Genomic DNA, 14,756 nt, shown 5'->3' on the forward strand with positions numbered 1-14,756 from the left:
AAGATTTTTTTGAGAGGATCAATACCAATTCTGAACCAGGAGAGAGTTGATTTAAATCACTAGGAGTAATCTAAAAACAAAAGCATATTCTTTTTACAGATAAAACTTTAATACACAATATTGTCAACAAATGTAAATCTGTTAGCTAATAAGTTTACTTAGAGTATAAATAGAACATTTTCACATTAATACTACCTCAGATGTGATACAGATTTTATTTTCAGAATGTACCCTGAATTTAAAACAGTGATTCTTTTCTTCCCTGTTTATTTTACCGCAGCCTTAGAAAATTGAGTATTGAAGCATTTCAGGAGGTTATTGGGAGGAGAATAATACATCTTTTCTCCGATTGTGGATATTTACAGGATATTGCCAAGCTAGTAAGACAGTAAACACCTAAACCAAGAAATTGAAGTTGCTTTCAAAAATAAAAAAGTGTATAATAGTGTCAGTTCACTGAATTTTTCTTACAGTATAAAATATTCTGTGGTCCTGCTATCTTGAAACTGCTGTTAATATTTGTAAACTTTGCTAACTGTATACTTTTGTATATTTCTGATTTTATATATGCGTTTATAAGTTATATGTCCATATGTATGTATATGTGTACATACACACATTTATTTACATATGTACACGTGTATTACAGAAATGAATTCATACTGAAATTTAGTTGTATAACCTCTTTTCACATAATACTATATTGTAACATCTTCTGTAAGCATAGATTAATTTTCTTAGACTTTGCCTTGTCTCTTAGGTTTGTTATTTGATTTTATGGAAAGATTATTCCTAGGGCATATGTTGTCAGGGATTGATTCTAGTAATTACTATTGAATAAAGACAAGAAACATAAAGATATATTTGTCCTAGAATGTAAGCTCCATGGGAATAATAACATGGTCTGTTTTGTTTATTACCCTATGCTAAGAACAGTGTCTGGCTCATTGGAGATCACTAAGAAATGCTTGTTGAATAAATAAATGACATCCTCTAATATGAATATCCTAAAGGTTCACTTTTTTATTGATTAGAACTCAGAAGACATTTTCCTGAATAAAATAATTATAAAGAATAACTAGCTATCCTCTCCTCAAAATGTAATTTACATTTAATTTGAAATGTCAAATTTTTGCTGTTTTTTCCATCAAGTTGGGATATAATTTTTATTAAACATTATCTGTTTGATCTATTCTGGTTTTGCAGCAATTACCAGGTAGAAAATAAATCCTATTAATCATAAGAATACTCTAAATAATAAATATACTTGTGTAAGGGTAACCTCCCCTTGAAATAAGTCAATAGGATTAGATCAACCTAATAAAAGCTTTCATGTCTTAGGATGAAAATTACAACACTTTTTTGAAAAAGACTGTAGAAAACAGAGTCAAGTCTTCTCTTTCCAGCTGGGCTAGGAAGACATAATTGTAAAGGTGTTGACTTAATTGGTTAACAGCATTACCTACAACTCATGCATTTTCCTGACCACATTAGCTTAGGACAAAATAGTAGAAGACATTAGAGTATAGATCAGTGTGATAAGGGAAAATAATTTTAAACCTTTCACTTCTTTTCAATACATTGGTGTTCTAGTTTCTTTGCTTTTTTCCCTATGCCTCCAGATCTCTCTTCTGGCAAAATGACCTGCTCTCCATGGTTATTGTATTGATGCTATTCACTGTTGTACTACTTGGTGGTTTTTTTTTTGTTTTTGTTTTTGTTTTTTAATCAATAGCTTTTTTCTAACTTAGGTCTAGTATGCTTACTAGATGCTTATGAAATACTTACTTGCATTTGAAAATGCATATCCGAAAAAAACAAAAACAAAAACAAAAAAAATGCATATCCGGATAATCACAGTAAATCCAAATAGTATGCCTTGTTCATAGTACATATTATTATGCTGTTCAGTTATGATCGCAATATGTAGTATCACAGGAGCATTGAAGCACAAATTCAGGGATCCTAAAAATATCGAAGGGGGCAGTCAACCTTCAATGGGCTTAAGTCAAAGTCAAATAGAAGATTAGGGCCAAATACTAAAGCCAAGTAGAACTTACGCACATTTCTATTAAGAATACAAAGATGAGGGACACCTGGGTGGCTCAACGGTTGAGCATCTGCCTTCAGCTCAGGTCGTGATCCCGTGGTCCTGGGATTGAGTCCCACATTGGGCTCCCTGCATGTAGCCTGCTTGTCCCTCGGTCTCTGCCTTTCTCTGTGTCATGAATGAATGAATGAATGAATGAAATCTTTAAAAAACAAAAAGAATATAAAGATGAAGGGTGCCTGGATCGCTCAGTTGATTAAGCGTCTGCCTTGGGCTCAGGTCGTAATCTCCCTCTGCCTTTCTCCTCCACTCGTGGTGGCTTGCTCTCTTTCTCTCAAATGAATAAATAAAATCTTTTTTTTTTTAATTAAAAAAATATGAAGATGAATGAGGAGGTTTCCTGCCTCCAAGAAGCTGTAAGGATTATAGAGAAAGAGAAATATGGTCGACCCTTGAACAATGCAGGTAGTTAGGGATGCTGACTCCCTGCACAGCTGAAAATCCACATATAACTTTTGACTCCCACAAAATGTAACTATAAAGTGTCCTCCTCAAAAAACTTGATAGCCTGCTGTTGACTGGAAGCCTTACCAATTACTATTAACACATATATTATGTATGTTTTACTGTATTCTTAAAACTTAGAGAAAAGAAAATTTAAGAAAATCTAAATAACATTTACAGTACTGTATTGTATTTATTAAAAAATTCTATGTAAAAGTGGACCTACACATTTCAAATCTGTTGTTCCAAGGTCGTCTGTATGTAGCAGAATAATAAGAATGGTGAAATCTAGGGGAGAGTAGCAGTTGTGGAAGACAGAAGAGAAACAAAGTAATGCTGGAGTTGAATCTTGAAAGTTTTTTTTTTTTAATTTTTTATTTATTTATGATAGGCACACAGTGAGAGAGAGAGAGAGAGAGGCAGAGACACAGGCAGAGGGAGAAGCAGGCTCCATGCACCGGAAGCCCGACGTGGGATTCGATTCCGGGTCTCCAGGATCGCGCCCTGGGCCAAAGGCAGGCGCCAAACCGCTGCGCCACCCAGGGATCCCTTGAAAGTTTTTTATGTACATTTAGCAAGCCACTTTTTGAGAAGAATACCTGGGGCAGAGAGAGACTGAGCCAGAAAGAATGAAATATTATGCTTGTGAGTAACCGCAACGTGGCCAAAGAATGTAGAAAATAATGAAGATGAAGAGATGGAGAGGGAACTAGCTCTAAGAGAGGGTTTCCTTAGAAAATAGATTTAGTCCTGTGTACATTTGATGGGATTTTAAGCAGGGCATAATATCCAATTTCTTATTTTGGAATAATGATTGTGGTAGTAATTTGAGGGCAAAATTAAAGCAGAGTAATAGTGAAGTAGTTGAATCAGTGGTTCCCAAATCTCACTGTATATATCGTGTGCATCTTGGGAGTTTTTAAAAACCCAGAATTTTGGGCTGGGCTGAATCTACTGAATCAGAATTTACAAAGACAGCCCAGAAGTTTGAAATGTTGAATGTCCTTAAGTAATTATGATGCGCTTAGAACAGCATTTCAAAACAGGGCATTAGGAAACTATTTCTACAATAGACTAGGTGGGAGGCTGTCTAAGTTCCATGAGGACTGTTCTGTGTATCACTATGTTCTTGTAACTGGCAGTTTTTAAAATTAAATATTTATTTAATGGATATTTCTTGAATTAAGGAAGTTGGTTATTCTGAGGTTTAGGAAGGCGACTTCCCATCTTATGTTTTCGTTCTCTATATAGAGTTATAATTAAGTGAGCTAATATGTGAAAGTATTTAACACAGAGCCTGACACATACTAAGTGCTCAATAAATGTTAGAAGGGGAAAGTTCTCTTCATCTTTTCTCTTATGCTTTGTGTGATTGGGTATCTTGGCAATTGGCTTATGCCTAGCCAGGTCTGAAGTGAGTATGCAGATTGGTTTTACTTTGGGGATTCAGATGTTGAGCAAATAAAACACCAACAATAGTGAGCTAGGGGATGTTTGAATAGCTCCTCTGTAGAAATTAAAGACTGGTGGGAATATATGAGGTAGATTGAATTACTATCCAATGATTCTCTTTCCTTAATGGTTGGCAGTATCCATTAAAAGTTGTATTGCTTTGTAAAGCTGTTGGACAGTGGAGTCCAGAGCATCACCGCTGTAGGTGCTTTTGAATTAGACTCCAGGAGAGAGCCTGGCCATGAATTCCTCTGAATGGCTTAGAGTCAAGTCTGTAGCCAAAGTCTGTACCCCTCCTTTATGTCTTTAGAGATATGAAATAGACAAATTATGAACTTTATAATGCCTGGATATATGTATACTTAGTAATTACAATGAGTTTCTGAGAGGCAGCAGAGTCTACTGTTAACAGCATGGTTTCTAGAGTTAAATTGCTTGAGTTTGAATACAGGCTCTACCATTTATTTAACTCTGTAAACTTGGGTAAGTTATTTAACCAGATTCCTTATCTGTAACACAGTGATGATAATAAAAAGTAAGTTAATTAATGAGAAATGTTTAAAATACCACTGTGTGTATAGCAAGCACCTTGGAGTTTGGATTTAAAGCTGCAGGCCAAAATGCCAACTGAAGAACATGGAAATTTCCTTTGGCCTGAAATTTTAAGGAGTGCAGGGCAGTTAAAAGTGTGAGATGTACAATTTTCATCTATCAGCTTGTCAAAAATTGAAAAGATAAAGAAGATCTGTGATATATACTACTGCAGAGTGCATGGGCAAATAGACACATTCATCAATTAGCAGAGATAAAAATGGGTACAGACCTTTTTGGAAAGGTAAATTTAAATGCCACATCCTTTAGATCATGGAATTTAACTTCAGAATGCCTGTCCTGTAGAAATACCGGCATAAGAAATGGAAAACAGCTTGTAACTTTAAGGCCAGAAAGAGTTTTTAAAGCAGTAAATAATAGAGTTGAGAAATTTCTTTAAAATGTATACATTAACTTTATTAGAAATAGGATGGATCAATTGTTAATACTTTGAATGATTGACTCTAACTTCAGTTCTTTGGGGGGGGGTAAGTATTTATTTTATTTATTTATTTATTTATTTATTTATTTATTTATTTATTTATTTATTTATTTATTTGAGAGAGTGTGTGTGTGTGCTAGCAGGGGAGTTGCAGAGGGAGAGGGACAAGTGGACTCTGCACTGAGCACGGTACTCAATCCCACGACCCCAAGATCATGACCTGAGCTGAAATCAAGTGTTAGACATCTAACTGACTGAGCCACCCAGATGCTCCTAACTTCAGTTCTTAAAGTCACATGTATTTACAATCAGGAATGCTAACAGGCTTTTCTTGTGTAATTAGAAAACGCAGATGAATTAAAATATCTGCAATTTTGTGTTCTTGTTAATCGGAAGAATACTAAACATTCTCTGTAAAATGGCTACTGCTATTCAACTTTGTATACAAGGAAGCTTTGTGACAGTGGCTATAAATTTTTTTCCTAAATATATTTCCTATACAAAATGATTTCAAGATATAATTGTTAGCTTCTTGTCTAGTACTGTATGTTAAATAATAATAAAATAAGTGTGACACTAGAGTATCACAACGCTATTTTGCTACTTATTAGTCCTAGAACATAGAAATGGGTAAGCAAACTGTTCAAAAGACAGAATTTTTACTGTACTCTTACCTGATTTCTACTATGATTAGCAGATGTGAAATAACACTTTCTGCGTATATGTCAGTGCAGAACTTTACTTGATCTGTACTTAATAAAAACAAAGATGGAATTGATACTTTAGAGAAATACAATGACCTTATTTACATGTGTAAAATCTGCCTGCTTTCTTCTGGTCTACAAAACTTTTGTGCAATCTAAGTAGTAAGTAAATAGTACAGGCTTCATCTCTGTGGGACTTAGATGCCGTGGTCTACCAGAAATTTCTTGTTCAATACTGTAATTCTGTGGGGAATGACCTATTAAAAAGAGCTTTCCTCTGAGTAGACAAGAAGCTGGGCAGTTCAGATGCTGAAATTCATTTGCACTTTGGAAGTTATAGCTTTAAGCTAAGCAATTTTTTTTGTATTTTTTTTTTTATTGGAGTTCAGTTTGCCAACATATAGCATAACACTCAGTGCTAAGCAATGTTTTAAAAGCTCCCATAGTAAAAAAAAAAAAAAAAAAGCTCCCATAGTTACATGCAAAGAACATCAGATACATTTCTATATTAAATCTTTATTATAGGTCTCATGATTGCTTTATGTCTAGATAGATTATGTATTAGAGGATATTCTGATTTTCATCATCTTTTTCATCTAACTCAGGTTTGTCAACTCTTGAAATATCATATTCAGTGTGTATAATACAGTTGTTATTCACTTGTTATAAGCATAGTAGGAGCATGTGCTGTGAACCCTGCCTGTTTTTTTGTTTATTTGTTTGAGACTATTGCTTCTATGATTAAACTTTGCAGTTTTGCAGATAATTTGGAGGGAGGAGAGATTTGAGGTAGATACGCTTATTCTTAGGATACAAGGATTAAGTGAAATAATTCTGGCAAAGTCCTTGCAATACTGCTTGCTAAGTGCTCAATAAATGGTAGTGACTATTTTCAACATTTAATAAATAATTGACTTAACAGAATTAGGTTGAGGGTCATAGGGAAAACAGCTGAGTATTTGAGCTAGAAATAACATTCTTCCTTAAGATAAAACACTGGAAGAGCAAACAAAGACATGGGAGTAAAAAAACAACTGTGTTCAAATTCCATCTGCTATATAATGGCTGTTTTTAACCTACTGTATAACCTCATGTGTAAAAAGGAATAATATTTAACCTATTTACAGTTTAGGAGAGAACTAGGCATCTGGTATTTGGTAGCTTGACACATAGTAGGTTTTAATAAGCAATAGCTATTAAATTAGAAACTAAGGACAGAACCAGGTTTAAGCCTTGCTTACCTCCAGCTGGGTCAGGAGGCATAGATGTTGCCACACAATTAAGCAGAGGAATATGTCTCTGCTTGCTGTGACTTAGGAAAATCTTTCTGACTTTATTCTTGGAAGAGTTCCCTAAAGATATGTCATTGTTTTGACACCTTTATTAATCTTTGTTAACCTATTTCTTTGAATTCTTACGTTGTGCCACATCTTTTTTTTTTCCCCCTATACTCCTGCCTTTATTTGGTACCTGTTGTGCCAGTAATAGAATAGGGGCTGATAAGGGAAGAAGCAACCTGAAAATGGTAACTTATTATAGCAGTCAATATTGCTCATGTAGTAGGGTAGAGGATGGGAAAATACTGGAGTCAAAAGAAACAAGTCAAAAATCAGTCTGTACCTGCAGTCTGTAGTCGGCTTAACTCTTGTTTTCAAGTTAATATGTACAACTTTAGTTTCACTAGACTTTGTGGTGATTTCTCTACGTTGAGACTACTTCTGAATGGCTGTGAGAGTGCAGCCTTACATACATAGGCTACTTTTTAGATTTTGGCTAAAACAAAAACATCCTAATTGCATATTCCAGGGAGGAAATACCCTGTTCTAGACAGATCTAAAACTTCATCTTGGGGCAGCCCAGGTGGCTCAGTGGTTTAGCGCCACCTTCAGCCCAGGGCGTGATCCTGGAGACCTGGGATCGAGTCCCACCTCGGGCTCCCTGCATGGAGCCTGCTTCTCCCTTTGCCTGTGTCTCCGCCTCTGTCTCTGTGTCTCTCATGAGTAAATAAATAAAATCTTTTTAAAAAGTAAAGCATCATCTTGGACCTCTTGTGAGAATTCCTTATGTCTTCAGTAATCCAGAAATTTGTATACCTGTATTTTACATTCTTACTTGTACATTCATGTACTAAACAAATCTCTATATAAAATAATCCACATGGCATCTTTTAATTGTTCCGTGGAAAGCAGGAAAGTGTAAAATTAATTATATCCAAGCAACAGCAAACTAACTTATATAAGTGTTCTGTTTTTCTCTCCTCTCCTCTTCCTCTTTTGTTAAATAGAATAAGTTCTGAACGTCGAAAAGAAAAGTCTAGAGATGCAGCCAGATCTCGGAGAAGTAAAGAGTCTGAAGTTTTTTACGAGCTTGCTCATCAGTTGCCACTTCCTCATAATGTGAGCTCGCATCTTGATAAGGCTTCTGTTATGAGGCTTACCATCAGCTATTTGCGTGTAAGGAAGCTTCTGGATGCTGGTGAGTTTTACAAAGATGCAATAGGCCTGAAAATTAGAAATTAGAAGTAATTAGAAGGTGGTCATACTCTCACTCCTTTTTTAATGTGATTTTAATTGCCTGCTTTTAAAGCTTCAGTAAGGAATTTTTAAGATATTGGCCTTTCCCCCACCTTCCTATACCTATCTTCCTTTTAATAACGTGACCCTTCTTTCTCTTTTCAGTGGTTTGCTTGCTATGTTAACCTTAAATAATCATTAAAAACAGCTGGCAAATCTAATTGTAGTTTTTAAATAAAGTGTTGGGAAAACTTTATAAAAATATCTAAATATTATCATTTAAGTATAACTTTTACGTTAATTATTTTTCTTTTCATGTGCCCTTTTTAGGTGATTTAGATATTGAAGATGAAATGAAGGCACAGATGAATTGCTTTTATTTGAAAGCCCTGGATGGTTTTGTTATGGTTCTCACAGATGATGGTGACATGATTTACATTTCTGATAATGTGAACAAATACATGGGATTGACTCAGGTAAAATACCTACATATTAAGAACCCTTTCTGTATGTTTTTATGATTTTATGATATAAATCTAATTTTTTAAATGTGTTTACAGTTTGAACTAACTGGACACAGTGTGTTTGATTTTACTCATCCATGTGACCATGAGGAAATGAGAGAAATGCTTACACACAGAAATGGTAAGAAGAAAAGTCTATTGTTTGATTTAATGTAACAAGTGGTTTTATAGAATAAGACACTTACTAATTTTAAAATTTGCTGTTGTATTAACCTGAGGCTCAAAACATCGTTTCATGTTTAATGTTCTGTTCTTTGTGAAATCTGCATTATTCTATTTTTTTAGAGATTTCATAAAAAGACTTAAAAAAATTTTAAAGCCCACCTAATTCCACGAATAATTATATAGATATAAACCACATTAAATGGAAAAGTAAATAAAATCGGGACCTTCAAAGAAGTCAATTTATAGCGTACAACTGTAAGGCCAAGAGAAATCATACTCAAATAAGAATTTAGATAGTTACTACACTTGAGGTACCAGTTTGCATTCAAGCTTTCTAAAGGACCAAGAAAAAGAAAAGAGAAAGTTCACCAGATTTTTAAGAGCTTAATAACTGCTTATTTGACCTCAGGATATTCACGGTTATTTGAGACTATGTAGTAAAATTACAAAGTATTATATTATGGATTCTCCCACATTAGCAACAACAAAAAAGACCACTAAGACCTCTTAACTCTTAGGAATGAATTATTAAAAATAAGTTTCTAAGATTTTTGGAAAGTACCTTTTGAATTACGAAAACTTAATAACTAACGAAGTCTCTTTACACCTATGCCTTCTTAAACAAAATATAAAGATAATTTGTAAAGTTATCACAATGAAAACCTGTCATTCTGCTCTGTAGTTCTTTGCTGCTCTCCAATGTATGTTTGTTTGCTTCTGTATTAAACAACCTCAAGTTCATAACATTTTTTGGATATTTTTATGGTTTTCTTTTTCATCTCATTTACAATAATAGTTAACCTCTATTTAGATAGTATTCTGTGCCAGAACATTGTTCCCTGCTGCTATGTGCTTTAACTTCTTTTTCCTCATAACACCCTGTGAGGTTACTATTTCTATTTTACTGAGGAAACTGAGGCACTGAGTTATTAAGTAACTTACCAAGATTATGTAAGTTATTAAGTAACTTACCAAGATAAATGGCAGAGTGTAGGTTAAACTCAGGTAAATGGAGATGAGTCCACACTCATTAGTACTTTGGAGATATTTCATGTTCACCAACTCTCATTACATTCTGTGGTCACTTTTGACCTTTCCAATAGGAGCCCTCTTCTGTTTTTTAATCTCATACTTTGTGTTTACTGTACACTTGGAAAGCAAATATATAATTTTTAGAATTTTATATAAAGGAAGAGTAAATATACTTCACACAGGGACCTAAGTGGGCTGTCAGTTAGTTTAAAATAGGGCTTCTAGTGTTTAGACTTTGAAGTTTGTACTGGCTGCTTAGCGCTTCCCTTGGGCTAGACTATGAATAGATGGATATTAGGAAGTTTTGTTTTGATTTGGTAATGATGTTAATGCATTATTCTAAATCAAATATATTCTACATAATACAGTTCATTTATTTATTTTTAAAAAAGATTTTATTTATTTATTCACGAGAGACACAGAAAGAGAGAGGCAAAGACCCAGGCAGAGGGAGAAGCAGGCTTCATGCAGGGAGCCCAACGTGGGACTCGATCTTGGGTCTCCAGGATCAGGCCCTGGGCCAAAGGCAGGCACCAAACCGCTGAGCCACCCAGGGATCCCCCATAATATAGTTTAGAAGTTTGTTTGTTTGTTTGTTTGTTTATTTATTTATTTATTTATTTATTTATGATTTATTTATTTATTCATGAGAGTCACACAGAGAGAGAGAGGCAGAGACACAGGCAGAGGGAGAAGTAGGCTCCCTGCGGGGAGCCTGACATGGGACTCGATCCTGGGTCTCCAGGATCACACCTGGTCTGCAGGCGGCACTAAACCGCTGCGCCACCATGGCTGCCCTAGATGTATATTTTTAAACAAACTTTTTCTATTTTTATTTTTGTAAACAGATGGGTTTTTATGGTACATGAACTTATTGGAAATCATTCCTGAAGTAATGAATGTTTGATGTTGCGTTGAGAAGGAAAAACTACACTTTTCATTTTTAGAAAAGAGGGACTGCTGCAATATATCACATTCCAATGATATGCTAAGAACCTGTGATGTGTTTATATGACATAGTCCTATTACTTTTTCGTTTAAATTCTAAAATGATGACTTAGAGTCCATTAAATTATTATAAGATATGATTTATTTTTAAAGGTCTGAAAATTTAGTTCTTTTGAAATTTTTTTTCCATTAGGAAAATGCTAGTACCTTGGTTTTTTTAAATCTTTTTCTTTTTTTTTAAATTTATTTATTTATGATAGTCACAGAGAGAGAGAGAGGCAGAGACACAGGCAGAGGGAGAAGTAGGCTCCATGCACCGGGAGCCCGACGGATTTGATCCCAGGTCTCCAGGATCGCGCCCTGGGCCAAAGGCAGGCGCCAAACCGCTGCGCCACCCAGGGATCCTGTACCTTGGTTTTTAAATTAATCTTCATGTCTCAATTCAGAAGCTTTGGGTTTCCAGAAGTCAGTACAATTCAAGCTTAGATTATTAAGGACTGAAAATCCACAGAGAATTTACAAGTAAATCTCTGCCAGCACCACAACTACAACTCACCTCTGTCTGTACCACCACTGAGACCAGTATGGTTCTCATGGCATCTTCTTAAAATTGATTCTCAAATGCTTCTAGGGAGGGCAAAGTTAATTTTTGAGTAAACCCAAATAATTTGTATCAGCATCAAGACCACCCCCTTGCCTAGTTCCATTGGTATGGAACTAGCACTCTTCTTCCAGAATTCTTCTTCCTCAAGAGTCCAGCATTTCCAGCTAATAAGCCTAAATTTAAACTTAATATCTTGTTTCCTTTCTACTTGACACTTTTCTTTCAGTATATTAGCCTTAAAATCTTCAGATCTTTTTTCTTTTTAAATTTCTCTCCTCCCCAACTACTTCCATCAGTTTTCAAGTTTTTATAGATTATAGTTCTTCATATGTCTTTTGTCACCCTTTTCACTTCTGCTACTGCTCAGCCCCTGATTACCATCATTATCCTGTGATTCTAATGCATTATATATATTACTTCTGGATTAATATACCTTAAATTCCTGATTGTGCTTCCCATCTCAGAATTTTTTAGAAGTTTCATGTTGCATATTTAAGACAACTCCTTAGGCCATCAGAAGTCCTCCATTATTAACAACCCTAATCTTCCCTTTCTGTCTCATTACTCTTCTGCATGTACTTCATATTATAGCATCCTGAACTATCTACTGTTTCCTTTTTTTCTTTTTTCTTTTTTTTTTTTTTTTTTTATGATAGTCACACAGAGAGAGAGAGAGAGAGCCAGAGACATAGGCAGAAGGAGAAGCAGGCTCCATGCACCGGGAGCCTGATGTGGGATTCGATCCCGGGTTTCCAGGATCGCGCCCTGGGCCAAAGGCAGGCGCCAAACCGCTGCGCCACCCAGGGATCCCTATCTACTGTTTCCTAAACATGTGTTCTCTTTTCCTCACCTCTATGCTTTTCATTTTTTTTCCTTCTCACCATTTCTTAGTTCTGTAAGGTTTGGAATGGGAGTAAATAGATCTGATTTTATTTCACTCTAGTTTTGCTTGGAAAAGTCATTCAGTATGTTCATTTTATTTGCTTTGTTTTTTTCCTCTAGTAACAAAGTAGAAATAATGTCATGCCTGCTTTACAGGAAGATTTAAAGAAAAATCAGATAAATAAAAATGGTATTTGCTTTGAAAAGAAAGTTGCTGATTTAAAAGTTCTATAAATATAGGGAATGCTTATTATAAATTGAGCTAACACATTTAGCAAAGGTTTAGAGGAGTTTGCTACAGTCTTTTTTGGGATGTGCTTGTAAACTGGTAGCACAATTACAAGGCAAATTTATACCACATTTATGTTTCTTTGTAATTTTGCCAACTTCACAAGCTTGAATGTGAAATGATTAACTGCTGTCTGAAACCAGGGAATCATTGGGAGTTGTGAACCCCAGTTAGTGATTGAATCATGTTAGATCTCTTGTATGTGTTGGAGTGTGAATCATTATTCATGCTGAGACTTATTAATTGAATATAGCACCTTTGTGCTACTCTGTGACAAACTTAAAAATTTAGTTTTTAAATTTTATTTCATGCTTTCATTCATTAGGCCTTGTGAAAAAGGGTAAAGAGCAGAATACACAGCGAAGTTTTTTTCTCAGAATGAAGTGTACCCTAACTAGCCGGGGGAGAACTATGAACATCAAGTCAGCAACATGGAAAGTAAGTAAAAATGACTTGTGAGTAGTGATGTATATCCCAACACTACTAATACATAAAATAGCATTAGAATTGTGAGGGAAAACTTACAGTTATTTATTAGCATTTGCTGAGTTACCATCCCAAACTAGAAATCTCTCTTTGAGGCATGAACTTAAATTGTACTGAACTAACTTAATCAGTTGGCTTTGCCACCCACTCAGTGTTTGAGTCTTGATATAACTTAATTTTCTGTTTATTATTTCATTTCTTTGCTCAGTGTTGCAACATTCATTGAAGTAAGAAGTAACAAAATAATAAACAGCCACTATGATGAAATGAATGAAAAATCAGCCCAGATTTGTCTGAAAGAAAATTTTTAAAGAGTATTTTATGGTGCCTGAGTTACATGAGTGGTGTTACCCAGGAAACATTTATTGATTTCAAAGATATGGTTAATCCACTAATGACAATAAATTTTATCAAAGCTTATCTGCTGTGTCACACTTCAGATGTTTATCTCTGCATTTTTTAACTAGCATATTATGCTTTTTAAAAAACTGCTTTGTTTTCTTTGTACATAGGTACTTCACTGCACAGGCCACATTCATGTCTACGATACTAATAGTAACCAATCTCAGTGTGGGTATAAGAAACCACCCATGACGTGCTTGGTGCTGATTTGTGAACCCATTCCTCATCCATCAAATATTGAAATTCCTTTAGATAGCAAGACTTTTCTCAGTCGTCACAGTCTGGATATGAAATTTTCTTATTGTGATGAAAGGTAAATAATATATGTAAAATATAACTTGAAAATTTTAATTAGTCCCTAGCGTATTTTTTTTTTACCATTCACTATAATAAAGACTGCGAATGCTTCCTTCCACGAAGTTGAATAGTGATACATTGTAAAAAGTCAGTAATACTAGATTAACTTTGTAGATTAATTCAGCTGCATTTATCAAACACTTACTGTGCACTATGAATACTCTATCAAGGTGCTATCAAAAATCATAATGATGGGGTCATTTTCCTTTAGGGCTTCTAACTTATTTAAAAAGAAACATATTTCAAAGATACAATGCATTATTTGGGAAAGAATAAAATACTTTTGGTTATGGACTAGAGAGGAAAATGTTTGATCATCTCCTTACCCTACATATTACCCATGATTTATTTCTATTGCCTTTTCCCAAATTTATGTCCATATTTATTTTTAACTGCAAAGTTGATATTTTATCTGGATAATCTTCTATATTAATAAACTGAGTATTTCTATAATTGAACTATACCACTATTGCCCCAAAACAACAACTTTAAAAATTGCGCTGTTTTAATAATGCTGACATGGGTAGTATACCACTGTAGATACATAACTCCTGCAAAAATTTGGAATTTATCCTTAACTTTTCTTTTACAATCTTTTTTTTTTTTTGAAGATTTTATCTATTTATTAATAAGAGACAGATCGAGAGAGACAGATGGAGAAGCAGGCTCCCTGTGGGGAGCCCGATGTGGGACTCCATCGTAGGGCCTGGGATCATGCCCTGAGCTGAAGGCAGACGCTCAACCACTGAGCCACCCAGGGATCCCTCTTTTACTTTCATCATCTGTACTCAATTGGTCTCTAAATCCTATA

General features: G+C 34.8%; 1 protein-coding gene and 1 long non-coding RNA gene across 2 annotated transcripts in view; one reads left to right on the forward strand and one right to left on the reverse strand.

The window, feature by feature from the left end:
• Nucleotides 1-14,756, forward strand: part of HIF1A (hypoxia inducible factor 1 subunit alpha) — a 42,750-nt gene that overhangs the window by 11,947 nt on the left and 16,047 nt on the right. The window contains exons 2-6 of the mRNA XM_025442435.3: nt 8,028-8,218; nt 8,587-8,732; nt 8,817-8,901; nt 13,026-13,138; nt 13,699-13,901. Coding sequence (XP_025298220.1) covers nt 8,028-8,218; nt 8,587-8,732; nt 8,817-8,901; nt 13,026-13,138; nt 13,699-13,901 — 738 coding nt within the window. The remainder of the gene's footprint in view (nt 1-8,027; nt 8,219-8,586; nt 8,733-8,816; nt 8,902-13,025; nt 13,139-13,698; nt 13,902-14,756) is intronic.
• The window catches only part of LOC118355462 (uncharacterized), a 32,967-nt gene continuing 19,021 nt past the window's right edge, over nt 811-14,756 (reverse strand). The window contains exon 2 of the long non-coding RNA XR_004817909.2: nt 811-8,244. This is a non-coding gene — a long non-coding RNA (uncharacterized LOC118355462). The remainder of the gene's footprint in view (nt 8,245-14,756) is intronic.

Source organism: Canis lupus, chromosome 8 (genome assembly GCF_003254725.2).
Source record: "Canis lupus dingo isolate Sandy chromosome 8, ASM325472v2, whole genome shotgun sequence".
Classification (NCBI taxonomy): Eukaryota; Metazoa; Chordata; class Mammalia; order Carnivora; family Canidae; genus Canis; species Canis lupus.